Below are 14,084 nucleotides of genomic sequence, written 5' to 3' on the forward strand. Positions count from 1 at the left end.
CTCTCTCTCTCTCTCTCTCTCTCTCTCTCTGTCTCTGTGTTTTCTGTTCTCCAGCTGTCAGACTGACCCCCGCTGCATGGGCCCATAAACATGTCCACAGATGACAGTATCTCTGAGGATGTGTCCAGCTCGGGGGCCTTGAGCCACTGCCATGCCAGTCCGGACTTGGATGGAGGTAAGGAGAGCGAGACCTCTCTGGTGTCCTCCGAGGGGACGTCAGCCTCGGGGCTCGCCATCTCCGAGGGCACGAGACGCGCCACCTCCCAGACCACAGGGGGCGCTGTGGAGAGCCGGCCCATGGACATCACACCAGCATGCAACAAGATCAGGTGCAGGAGCTGTTAAAAAAAAACCCCCACAGAAAATAGAAAATAAAAAGACAGTAGTTTATGTGTGTGCAGCAGAGACCAAATATAAAACAGTAGAGCCATGTTTCACTAGAAGGAAACATACAAATAGTGTTAAATCTAATTCTAAAAATGTAATCTGTTTCCTGTGAAGCATCATAGTTGTAGTTTTCCTTAAATACATTTTATAGTATTTATACTTATAGAAGATTATTTAGTTTTGAATTGTTAGAAGTTAAATTTGTCCAGTCTGGTTTAGGTGGAGAAAATAGATATATTTTCTTTAAATGCAACATTAAGTTTCAGTATTTGCAGGAATTTTGATAAATACAATAATAAACTAGACAGTATAAGTATTTTATCTGTGCAGAGGTTAGATATAAAACAGTAGACTCATGTTTTTTTAGAAGGAAACATGCAAGTAGTGGGTTTATATAAATTTATTTCCTATGATGTGCAATTGTCATGGTTTTCCTTGAACTTTGCAGGAAATAGATTCAAATTTAATAGCATTTATATTTATTATTTTGTATGAATCGCTAGAGCTTAAATGTTTGCAGCGTGTCCAGTCTAGTTTAGGTGAAGAACATTGTTATATTTTCTTTTAAAAAATGCCCCTTTTCATCATATGTGGGAGTTTTGATGATGATTGAATACAATAAGTGTCTACTGTTGTTTTTACAAGTTAATTTGCTCATTATATTGTTTTATATTATTTTTTTAGCATCCAGAATGGTATTCAACAATATCCTTTTCTGCTATAGAGCTGCATTGATTAATCAATTACTCAATCAACAGAAATTTAATTGGCAAAAATCCCAAACATATGATGGATCCAGGTTGTTTAAAATTGAGAGTTTTCTGCTCCTTTGGTCTTTCATGATTTTAAGATAAACATTTTGGGGTTTTTGTTACATCCCTGTATATGGACATCATAAGGAATGAGGGGAGTAACTGTGATGTTACCTGAGGAAAGATAAAAACAAGGCAAACGAGGTTAAATTAACACAAATGAGGTTTTATTTAATAAATAAGGAGCCTTGTTAGCGTGGACAAAAAGACATTAGTCAATGCAACGTGCTGCATTTTATTGACCAAACAATCAAGAAAATACACTACAGATGAACTGATAATAAAATAATCACTAGTAGCAGCAGCTTACTGGAGAATCATGTATCTATAACTGTCTCATATAAGACCCAAGCGTAGGTCCAGTATGTGATTTAATGTTCTGTACGTTTTACTGCAGGAGTCTGTGTCTGAGCACGGATGAAGCATTCGAACAAGGGAAGAACCTCCCATTCATCAACCCGAGCTCCCTGGAGACCCTCAGAGCCTTGGTGCAGGAGATCCAGAGCAGCGGAGAGACGGACCCGGAGATCTGGAAGGATTGCGAGGTGGGAAAAAAAAAAAAAAAAACTGCTGCAGGAACCAGAACGCCAAACGCTGTTGTAGAACGTGTGAATGAAGTCGGGGTCGGCTGCTGTGTGATGCTTTTTTTTGTGTTTTGTTTTTGTGCGCTTCATTTGGCAGCTGGCAGCCTCGTTTCTGAGCTGTCACTTTTATATATATTATATATATTTATATATTATATATATTTTTTATTTTTTGTGCAGATCACACCTGACAGGAAGGCTAGACACACACACACACACACACACACACACACACCCAGCACCCAGCACCCCACACCCCACACAGCTCCACACAGCTCCACACTGCAGCTGATCTTTTCAGACACAGGATGTGATTTGCAGAGAACAGACAACTGCATCACAAAGGCATCACCTCACTGCAAAGTTCAGGAGTCTGGAGGCCTTTTAGTTTAAATACCTGCAGACAGAAACACTATTCTTATTAAAATGTCTCATACCTTTTATTTTATACGGTCAGTTAGACTTGAGGATTCCTGTTCCTTTTTGTAGATCACTTCTTCCTCTCTGTTGGGAGTTTCACGTCTCAGTGGTGCACAGCTGCTTCCCCTTTATAAATATGCATATGTGCTCTCCTCCTATGTGACCTCTTACACATCACGTGAAGGAGAAACCTGATTTCTCCTGCAGAAAGTAGATTTCTTCACCATATGTGGTACTGTGGAAAAGTCTGAGGCCACCATTAGATTTGTTGTTTTAGTAACGCTATAATGACCATATATAATTATGTCTCAGTCTCTTTATTAGAATACCATCAGAAAATACAGGAAATGTGTATGCAGTATTAAAAAAAAACAGAAAAACAGCTTCTATAGGCTAAAGAGGCACGTTTTTAGTGTGACCCCCCCCCCCCCCCCCCCCCTTACACTTGAGGAACCTGGCTCTGTTAAACCTTAAAGGGAAATGAACCTTAATTAATATCATTGCTAACACCTGAATTTGTCCGGCGACCAGGATTGAGTATTGCATACACAAGTTGTTAACTCATTGGAAGATTGCTAATGCTATACATATAATATGTGTTTAAGACCAACTTTTAATCACTATAATCCATTCAAAATGTCAAAGATCACTGAATTTGATAGATATAAAATCATCAGTTTGCATTAGCTTCAATCAACTTTATGACAGTCTCCCCAAAAGAGTTCAAACATGTGCTTAGTGCCAAGAGAAGTCACATTAGATACTGACTTTTGCCTGTAGAAGCCAAAAAATAGTGCTTTTATTTTATTTGTGTGTACATATTTCCTGTATTTCCTGTTTGTATCTTCATAGAGACTGAAAAATAAATTGCCCAGACCTTTTGCCCAGTACTCTATATTAGTAATAAGAAGAAAGGTTAAAGCAGCTTTTACTCTTTCACACTGCTGCTTGTGTTTATATTGCATCACATGGACTCACAGACACTCTGCACGGACCTTCCTCGTGGATAAAAGCAGATTACAAATGATGTTGACCTTTGCAGCCCAGGGGAAACTCTCTGGTCTCTAGAGCCTTGTGGAAGTCTGAGTCCACCACTGAACATCTCATTGTTAAATTCAGACACATTTGGTTCTACTTGCTTACTACAGAGTCTGTCCTCTCACTCTCTGCATCAGCCCTCTAGCAGATTGTATCTCCACAATGATTAAAGATCCATCCTCGCCTCCAGACTTGATTTAAGATGTCTAAAACACTCCGATTTAAACAATAACATTTCAATCAGGTGAAGCGAGCGAATGAGGAAAAAGAATGATGTTTATTATTTGAGTGAAATGAGATTGATAAAAAAAAAAGTTTTGAACTCTGTCGAGACAAATGTCCATGAAGTCCCCCGTAAAGTCTAGACGCTGCTGGTGGTGCTAGTGGTGGTGAGGCAGATCATGAAGTCGGAGGCAGAATGATGGCCCATTAAAAAGATGGGACTGCTGATCCGGCAGAGACTAGGCGGAGGTGGGGAGGTGGTGGAGCGTACGTAACGGCTGTATGCCAGACTAGAAGAGAGAGAGAGAGAGAGAGAGAGAGACTGGGAGACAGAGACAGAGAGAGAGAGAGATAGACGGAGAGAGAGATAATTTAAAAAAGGCCACAACTAGATGATAGGTTAGTGTGACACCGTGCTATTGGATAGACGTGAATGACAGGTGACAACTGAAAGTTAAACTATGTCCCCTGAGTATTGGGGGGGGGGGGTGGGAGGGAGGGAGGGAGAGAGGGAGGGAGAGAGGGAGGGAGAGAGGGAGAGGGAGAGAGGGAGAGGGAGAGAGGGGGAGGGAGGGAGGGAGAGAGAGAGAGAGAGAGAGAGAGAGAGAGAGAGAGAGAGAGAGGGAGAGAGAGAGAGATATCGATCTCTGGTGATGATGGAGAGAACGAAAGAAAGAAAGAGAGCTCTACCTCTGGTGATGATGGAAAGAGAGAGAGAGAGCTCTACCTCTCTTTCTTTCTTTCTCTCCATCATCACCACCAACCTTGTCTCTCTTACACACTCAACTATAACGATAACGATGGAGATAAAATGTGTTGAGACTCAAGGTGAGCTGCCCCGTATTACACTTCACATGTTAGAAGTTATGTCTCTGCAGCAGGAGATGAAAAGGAAGGTCAAAGACAAAGTACCAGATATCAGTGTGTGTGTATTGGCAGTGATTAATATGAACCTGGCTCTGGCCCAGCTGTTCCTCTGCAGGTTAACGTCTCGTTGTGAGTAATGATGTTACATTGATTGTTTATTATTCTGCATCAGGGTCGATGGTTGCATCTGTTTCAGCTGGTCGAGAAGCAATATCAAGAGCAGATACTCGCTCAGCAAGAACAATATCAATGCCAAATACAGGTAAGACTGCTTCTAGTGTTTGTTTATAGGTCAGTGATTAATAAGGGTCGGCAAGATGAGCAGTTCAAAAATATCTTGAAAAATGTCTTAAAAGCAGCATCAGGTTTGTTAAAATGTACATTTAGTATTTTTGTTGGTTTTATATTATTTGAAATGACATTTACACCATTTTTTTTACCAAAAGTAAGACTGAATGCTCCTGAAAATGTCAAATGGTGTAACCACAAAATAATAAGTATTAAATATTTTATCCACCTACAGTGTATTTAAGTGGACTTATACTGATAATGACTTCATTTAACCCTCCTGTTGTCCTCAAGTCAACGAAGGAAGAGAGGAAAGGAGGGTGGGAGGAAGATGAAAGGATGGAAGGAAGGAAAGGAGGAAGGGAAGGAGGAAGAATGAAGGAAAGGAGGGAGCAAGGAAGGGAGGAAAGGAAAGAAGGAAGGTAGGAGGGAGGGGAGGAAAAAGAGAGAGGGAGGGAAGGAAAGAAGGAGTGAGGGAGGAAGGAAGGACAGAAGGAAATAATAAAGGGTGATGGAGGAAGGAAAGAAGAAAGGGAGGAAAGAGGGAGGGAGGGAGGGATGGAGGGAGGAAGGACAGAAGGAAGGAAGAATGTAGGAAGGAAGGGAGGAAAAGAAAGAAGGAAGAGAGGAAGAGGAAGAAAAAGAGAGAAGGAGGGAGGGAGGAAGAACAGACGGAAGGAAGGAAGGGAGGAAAGAAGGAACAGTAAAAAAGAACGGGGTCAGTTTAACCCGAGAGGATAATAATGACTTCATGTTTCCTGATCTCCATGGTTACCCAGATTAAATGTAATATTTAGAACAATAGTATTCCATTAGCTTTATTTAATATAAAAGTTATAATGTAAGATCATGCCAAACTAGTTGATATGCTGTTTTATTGACTATTTACTGTTTTTAAGCAACGTTCAATTATTTAGTACAAAGTTTTTATGGTTACACCACTTAGACATTTTTACCATAATCCTCTAATATATTCTCTCACAATGGATTAAAAGCAGAAATTTGATGCTGAGTCCACAAAAAAGAATGTGTGGAAGTTATTCATACGTTTATTTTCACATTTTAACCCTTTAAATTTAAACTAAACCACATGGACACTATTAAATAATGATGTTTTTTTATTTCCAGTTGATTCAGGATGAGATTAAAGCCCTGGTTCAGCTCCAGAACCGCCCAGGCAGCATCCAACCACACACAGACTTCTCTCCAACTTCAGTCACCAAAACCTCCACAAACACAAAAGACTATATCTTCCCCCTCATCTCCACCGACTGCACCGTCCCCAAAAATGTGGCCATGGACAACGACAGCCTGGCAGCACCTGCACACACCCCGTTCAGCTCCCCTTCACCTCCGCTCCAGAGATCGGAGACCGCCAACCACGGGGAGGAGCGGGTGACCACGGTGCTCAGCAGCGGCTACGGGACTCTGTCCACGTGGGAAACGGCCCTGGAGGCTGCTGGGTCTCCGGGGGAAGACGAGGACGGCGGTCAGGGTGGCAGAGAGAAGCTTCACTGGTCCTCCACCTTCCAGGAAGCTACGACAGAGGCGGCTACGATGGAGAACCAGCAGGATTTCTTCAACAAGACGACGGTTGAAGTGGAGGAATGTAACCCGTTAGACTACCAGCAGAAACCATCTGGGTATGTTTGAGCTACTCAGAGCAGGAATGTCTAAACTGTTCCATAAAGATCCATAATGTGGCTGCAGGAGCACAGCAGGCTCGACTCATTTAATCAGCTGATCTAGCAGGTCTGGATCGTACTCTTTAATTTAACTTAAAGAGACCAAACATTCCCACTTGAGCAAGGACTTGGTGACAGCAGTAAGGAAAAACTCCACTTACTGTATGAGGGTAAAAAACATTTACAGTATGAGGAGATTTAAAATTAGTAACTGAGCTGGCTGACCTGATGTCGTTAGAGTTTCGGGGCTTTGATAGTAAAGGCCCCTCCCTTCTTTAGACCTGGGAATCAACAGGGCTGCAACTGTAAATATGCGCGGATGCAAATTTGTAGGACAGACTGTTTATATATTTTTCAGGCATTTATTCACCCTTCCTGCATGGACTGAATGGACTTTGCAAATTCGTGGCGGTGCGCCACAGATTCAACACCGGCCACCACATATTGCGTTTCGTTATTAATTATTTTTTTAACGCTAATTAAAAAATACGCATCGTATTCGTTAAGCTGCATTTCCTTTCTCTGCTCTCCCTGCGTCTCTCTGTCACTCACGCGTCTCTCTCACATAGCTCACACACACACACACACACAGCCCCTCCCCTCCGTGCACACCGCGTGTGTCTCCATCAGCGAGATCATCTACCCCCCCCCCCCCCCCATTTTGGAAAATGGGCCAAAGAACAATTTTCTTTCTATCTGGTTTCTTGACCCTCAGACCAAAATTGTTCTTTAGACCCTTATCTTCAATTTGGAAGAGAAAACAAAACTTTTGCACAAATTTGAAATGACTGAGTGCCCCACTACAGAGGAACCTTATCAGAAGACCTCCAGGTGCAAGCTGTGGCACGGAGGGCGTTAAAAGCTCAGAGAGATAACTGCTAGAACATGCAGAGCTTTAAAAGTTAAAAACACAATCTTAAAATCAGTTCTAAAATTTGACTGGCAGTCAGTGAAGTGCAGCTAAATCTGATATGTTCAGATCTCCTCGTACCAGTAATGAGTCCACCAGCTGCAGGCGATATAGAGACGTGACCTAAAGCTTAAAGATGTAGGAATTATTATTAATGAGATGTTTTATTTCCTTTCACCCTGCTATCTTTTTTTTTTTAGCTCCAGTCAGCTGTTGACTTCGTGGGCCCAGAGGCAGAAACTCAGACCTAAGAAGTCTAAAACAGGACAAGGTTCATCATCCCAAATCTCCGAGTACCAGGAGCAGCCTCACAACCCCGGAGAGTCCCACAGACAAAACCCCCTGGAGAGCGCAGACTCCCAGGACCAGGTACACCTCTCATTGTCATAGCAACACCTCTTCTGCATCTGTACTGTGCTTTATTGTTCGTTTTCAGTTTCAGTGCACGTATCTTTATTTACGCTCCTGCTGCTGAATCTAATCCTCTCTCTCTTTGTCCTCTGTTGGGCCTCAGCATCGAGCAGCTGGGCCCTCGTCCAGCTTTTTCCCCCTGAAGAGGAGCGACAGTCTGGTGTCTGAGGCATCAGGTAACAAAACACACAACCACACAACCACAAAGCTCAGACAGTGTCAAGATTTCCACTCATTATATATTAAAAAAAACATAAAAAAATACAAAATTATATGTTTTAATGAAAGATGAAGCACTATTGCAGTTACCACATGTGACAGTAAGGTGGCACTGTTTCACCACATGAGCCTCTTTATTATGTGGTAATTAAATAATATCAGTTTCTCTTTATTATCTCAAACATTTAACACATGCAATGAGTTTCTTTGCTAGTTATGAATCAATCAATTAATCTTTATTTGTATAGCGCCAAATCACAACAGTTAGTTATCTCAAGGCACTTTCCACATAGAGCAGGTTCTAAACCGAACTCTTCAGGTTTTAACTTTAAAGAGACCCAACATTCCCACATGAGCAACAGTGGCAAGAAAAAACTCCCTTTTAACAGGAAGTAACCTCAGAACCAGACTCAGAGTGGGAGAGCATCTGCCTCGACCGGTTGGGGTTGAGAGGAGAGAGAGGAAGGAAAGGAGAGAGAGAGAGGAAGGAGAGGAGAGAGGAAGGAGAGGAGAGAGAGGAGAGAGAGGAAGGAGAGGAGAGAGAGGAAGGAGAGGAGGGAGAGGAGAGAGAGGAGAGAGAGAGAGGAAGGAGAGGAGAGAGGAAGGAGAGGAGAGAGAGAGGAAGGAGAGGAGAGAGAGAGGAAGGAGAGGAGAGAGAGAGGAAGGAGAGGAGGGAGAGGAAGGAGAGGAGAGAAAGGAAGGATAGAGGAAGGAGAGGACAGAGAGGAAGGAGAGGAGAGAGAGGAAGGAGAGGGGAGAGGAGAGAGAGGAAGGACAGAGGAGAGAGAGAGGAAGGAGAGGAGAGAAAGGAAGGATAGAGGAGAGAAAGGAAGGACAGAGAAGAGAGAAGCACAATGAAAATCAACAATGAAGCTAGAATGAGCCCCACATTGACAAAACTGCCTTTTTATCACTAGTATTGCATCACTTCAGTTCAAAAGTTAACATGCATAAAAATATAACTTCATGTGGGTGTTACTGTTGTGTAATCAGTGCATAGCTGTGTTTTCCATGGGGGTAAAAATATGCAGTGTCTCATAGTTTATTTTTAATCTTTTACAGTGTGTTTATGAAACTGCAAATATTTAGATTTTTTATAGTTTCTCCTTTTCTTATCTCACACAAACAGATTTATATAGATTCTTAACATTGAAACCAGCTGAATGTGGTTAAACTTTGTGGTATTATAAATATCACTGACATACTTTTAATAGTTTTTGGATAATAACAGAGGTCCTGGCACAGAGGGAGGAGATATATCAGACTTTAGATCAGGGGTGCTAAACATGCGGCCCGCGGGCCAGAACCGGCCCGTCTAGGGGTGCAATCCGGCCCCACTTTCCTTCCATCTGTCCTTCCTCCCTTTCTTCCTTCTGTCCTTCCTCTCTACCTTCCCCTTTTCCTTTCTTTGTTCCTTCCTTCCTTCCTTCTGTCCTTCCTCTCTACCTTCCCCTTTTCCTTTCCTCGTTCATTTATTCATTCCTTCCTTCCTTCCTTCCTTCCTTCCTTCCTTCCTTCCTTCCTTCCTTCTGTCCTTCCTCTCTACCTTCCCCTTTTCCTTTCCTCGTTCATTTATTCCTTCCTTCCTTCCTTCCTTCCTTCCTTCCTTCCTTCCTTCCTCTCTACCTTCCCCTTTTCCTTTCTTTTTTCCTTCCTTCCTTCCTTCTGTCCTTCCTCTCTACCTTCCCCTTTTCCTTTCTTTGTTCCTTCCTTTCTTTGTTCCTTCCTTCCTTCTGTCCTTCCTCTCTACCTTCCCCTTTTCCTTCATTCCTTCCTTCCTTCCTTCCTTCCTTCCTTCCTTCCTTCCTTCCCTCCCTCCATCATTTTAATGATCCGGCCCACATGAGATTAAATTGGTCTGTATGTGGCCCTTGAATGAAAATGAGTTTGACACCTCCGCTTTAGATACACACATAATACTAGTTAATAGCTCAATTCATTGTTACTTTAAGAAAATTAATTACTTTACTTTAAAACTGACTATATTTAGATCTCTGCCAGAAATATACAATGAATGTGTAATTCTTACCTTCTGTATAAATGATTAGATAAATTAGTCATATCAAGTAGAATAAACTCGCATTACAAATCACACTCTTCTTCTTTCCTCCCTGTCGCAGGTCTGACTTACTGGCGTCTGAACGAGACTGACATGTATCACCCGCTACCGGACAGCCTGGACAGCGGCGCTTACCACCTTCTGCAGGAGGCCTCCATGAGTCTGGTGAGTCTCAATAATTACAGATCTGTGACTAATTTGAGGAAGAGTCCATTATTGAGACCTTTTTAGTCCTTTATGTAGTCTTATTAGGGGTAACTTTTAACATTGGCTAGTAAATTAGGGTTAAAATAGCTAAAAAATGCTCTTTTGTTGTGCGTTTTGGACATTATATCGATATTATATGTGATATTTTATATATATCGTCTTAATTTGGATATCGTGATACAGCATTACTGTCATCTTTTCCTGTTTTTAAAGTCTGCATTACAGCAAAATTATGTAATTTTTCTGGACCTACCAGACTGTTTTAGCTGTTTTATTATCTTTATCTATTATATTATATTGTCATTATATCCACGTATTTATCATATATAACATTTTGTGAAAGCACCAACACTCATCCTTACGATATAGTTGGGATAGTGATATTGAGGTATTTGGTCAAAAATGTTGGGATATTTAATTTTATCTATATCGCCCAGCTCTAGTTTTGGACTAGAATAAAAACATTTGGCCACCTGATGAACTGATTTTACTCAGAAATCTGTGTTTGGCTGCTGCTTTGTGTCACCTCTCCTCTTAGACCTGTTCTCTCCATCTCTTGCAGACTCCACCTCAGGAGCCTCGGTTGTCTCTCAGAGAAATCTACCAGAATAAGCAAAGAGCAGACTTTAAGCGCTCAGACTGGGAAGGCTCTGTTATTTCCAGTCCTTCGTCTCCGCAGGTATGTCACATGATTCATGCAGCAGATTTTCAGCGTAGTCCTCAGCTGAGCCTCTTAACTCATAGTCTCCCTCTTTTTCTGCCTCAGGTGTTGACTTTAGACCCAGGTGTGAACATGCGGCAGTCAGATCGTACCTCTGGCTTCACTTCGCCCTCTCACTTCAGCAGCCCGTCGTTCGCCACCCAGCCTCACCTCTACGCCAGAGTCGGGACCCCCGTGACCCCCGACAGCATGGTGGAGAGCAGTCCCAACCCGGGAGATACAGACTGCATCTCTGATACCTCTAGCGTTTCAGCTGCCGGACCTTCTCCTTATAAGGTGCAAACGTCGTGGGGAAACCCGTCCCACGTAGCCCCGCCTCCGTCTACCTCCCAGGATAAGACCCAGCCCCGCTCCCACAAAGCCAGCCACCAACGCAGAGCCAGTGCCCCCTTAGCCAGCGAGGAGGAGGGCAGTCACACCCACACCAGCACTCTGAAGCCTGGTTCAGCCTCTGGTGTTACTCTGGGCCGTGCAGTCAGTCCACACATGGAGAAAGCGTCATCACTGGAAGATCCTGTTGTTCTCTCTCTGTGAGTGTAGCATACAATATTAATAATAATAATAATAATAATCACAATATCTAGTCATCCACACTTTCATTTATCCTCTTTTCCCTTTTCTTTTCTCCTCAGATTGAGGCAGAACCTGAGAGAGAAGCACTCTCGACACGTGGCGGATCTGAAAGCGTATTACGAGTTTGAGATCCAAGTCCTACGAGACAAACTCAAACTCAAAGATCTGCCCCAGGATTTAGAGAAGAGCAACCATGCGCTCATGGAGAGGTGTGTGTGTGTGTGTGTTATTTGTATTTGTAAACAGTAGATTTAGAGATTTTTATCAGTGGATGAACCTCTGAAACAATGACAGATAAGTGAATCAATTTTTACATGATGAAAAATTGAATTATGTAGAAATTAAACAAACAAAAAAAAAGGTCCAATTCAAGTGAAATACTACAGTAAAGAGATTAACACTGAGGTTTTAACTTCATTTTGAGGATGCAAATGACGATATTCAAAGTTGTTGATTGTCAGGAGACACACATGACATCTACACAACATGACATTACACCTGTTTTTTGCTCCATTTTATGTGGTTTGTAATTCTTCACTATTATGATTTCTTTTTTTTTAATCAACAGGTGCAAACAACTGGAGAAAGCTCTGGCTGAAGCCACCAATCATATTCAGGAACTGGAGGCAACCAACAGCTTACTGGAGAAAAAACTGGTATAAAGTTTTTAGATTAGTTATTGTTGTGAATATTGGTTTCTTGTTAATATAACACACACATGGGTGATGTGTTTATGTACAGATGCAAGTGTTTAGTTATTTCATATGTACTTTCAGCAAGGAAAGAGGTTTTTTATACAAAAAATATGACTAGAAACCGAAAGCCACTTAGTGATTTTTTAAAATGTATTTAGTCAACAGACGCTTAAAAAAGCTTCTTTAAATTAATTCACTAAATATATAATACATAATAAACTTATAAGATACTTTACTTGAATCGTGACTAAACTAGAAACTCTATTTATATTTTATATTCTCGCTCATGTTGTGACTTCTAATTGATAAAAAAAATAAATATATGCAATTAATTTATGCCAGAAATGTTCCTGCATATATTTGTTTAAAAAAAAATCCCTAACCCTAACCCTATTTATTTTTTGAAAGGGTTTATAAATCTTTAAAAACATTCTCTGATATCTGAAAACACCCTGTAACTAATCCAGCAGGAAAACTTGCATGAACCCTAATTAAGGATCTCTAATGAAGCTCATGAATATTTCATAATTTGGCATTTCTAAACTAGAAGCTGGACATCAACAAACTCATATGTTGTGTCTAAAAACTTCACATGTTGTACAAGGGTGTTATTTACTCAGTGTTTAATATATCATCGTTAATATTTTCTGTGTCTTATTGTCGATAGGCAGAATGGCCGGAGCGGTATGCCGTAGCGGCCGCCACTGTGAAGTCTTTACAGCAGCGGCTTGAAGAAAGCAAACGTTCGGGCAAAGAGAAGGACGCCTTGGCATCTCGCCTGAAGACCCACGTACGACAGCTGGAGGAGGCGGCGCAGAAAGCCATCAGAGAGGCGGACGAGAAGGACGCCAGGAGGGAGAGAGAGTACAAGATGCTCCAGGATGTGAGTCTGGGTGGAGAATATGGAAACATCAAAAGAGCCTCCAGGAAATCATCAAAGCTCCTTTTTCACTGGAAGCTTGTGATATTACTACAGATACTACTGATAGTACTACTACTACTACTACTGCTATTAGTACTACTACTACTGATAGTACTACTACTACTGCTATTAGTACTCCTACTAGTACTACTGCTATTACCTCTACTACTGTTACTACTGCTACTGCTACTACATCTACTACTACTAGTACTACTACTGCTAGTACTACTACTATTAGTACTGCTACTGCTACTACATCTACTACTATTAGTACTGCTACTGCTACTACATCTACTACTGCTACTGTTAGTACTACTACTACTACTACTACTACTACTACTAGTGCTTCTACTACTACTACTACTACTACTACTACTACTACTACTAGTGCTTCTACTACTACTACTAGTACTATTACTATTAGTACTGCTACTACTGCTAGTAATATTACTACTAGTAGAACTTCTTCTACTAGTAGTAATATTACTAGTATTACTGCTACTACCTCTACTATTACTACTACTACTATTAGTACTACTACTACTACTACTACTGCTACTAGTACTACTTCTAGTCCTGCTACTACTACTACTGCTAGTACTACTACTACTACTACTACTACTACTACAACTACTTCTAATAATTATAATGATTAATCTTGTTTCTGTAGCATAGTTCTTGCATAAATTTATGTACTTTACATAAACGTGGATATTAAAAAAGAGCAAATAATTTACTATAAAATAAGGATAAAATTAAATGTATTAAAAAGAAAAGAAAATGATTAAGAAGGAGGAGATAAAAACACATTGAGAGTGCTATAAACCTCTCATTCTTTTCTTTTTATAGTAGTAGTACTTTATTGTTAATGTACTCAACAATATGTGATTACATTTAAAACTGCATTTCAGTTAAGTACCTGATACTAAATTTTGCTACACAAGAGTCATCTAGATTTATTCAAGGGGCTATTAAATCTATCTAAATCAGTAACTGACATTTGTATCCACTTGGGGGCAGCAGAAACAAGCTGTAAACACAACACTGACATACTGTAATTAATT

General features: G+C 41.0%; 1 protein-coding gene across 2 annotated transcripts in view; it reads left to right on the forward strand.

Moving 5' to 3' along the window:
- Positions 1–14,084, forward strand: part of LOC128380730 (M-phase phosphoprotein 9) — a 34,568-nt gene that overhangs the window by 2,597 nt on the left and 17,887 nt on the right. For both annotated transcript variants that reach the window (XM_053340608.1, XM_053340610.1), the window contains exons 2-13: positions 55–329; positions 1,597–1,744; positions 4,503–4,592; positions 5,747–6,261; positions 7,414–7,582; positions 7,728–7,800; positions 9,964–10,067; positions 10,672–10,788; positions 10,876–11,360; positions 11,463–11,612; positions 11,972–12,059; positions 12,766–12,981. In XM_053340608.1, the coding sequence (XP_053196583.1) occupies positions 91–329; positions 1,597–1,744; positions 4,503–4,592; positions 5,747–6,261; positions 7,414–7,582; positions 7,728–7,800; positions 9,964–10,067; positions 10,672–10,788; positions 10,876–11,360; positions 11,463–11,612; positions 11,972–12,059; positions 12,766–12,981 (2,394 nt within the window). In that variant the 5' untranslated portion in view covers positions 55–90. The remainder of the gene's footprint in view (positions 1–54; positions 330–1,596; positions 1,745–4,502; positions 4,593–5,746; positions 6,262–7,413; positions 7,583–7,727; positions 7,801–9,963; positions 10,068–10,671; positions 10,789–10,875; positions 11,361–11,462; positions 11,613–11,971; positions 12,060–12,765; positions 12,982–14,084) is intronic.

This window comes from Scomber japonicus, chromosome 19 (assembly GCF_027409825.1).
Source record: "Scomber japonicus isolate fScoJap1 chromosome 19, fScoJap1.pri, whole genome shotgun sequence".
NCBI lineage: Eukaryota > Metazoa > Chordata > Actinopteri > Scombriformes > Scombridae > Scomber > Scomber japonicus.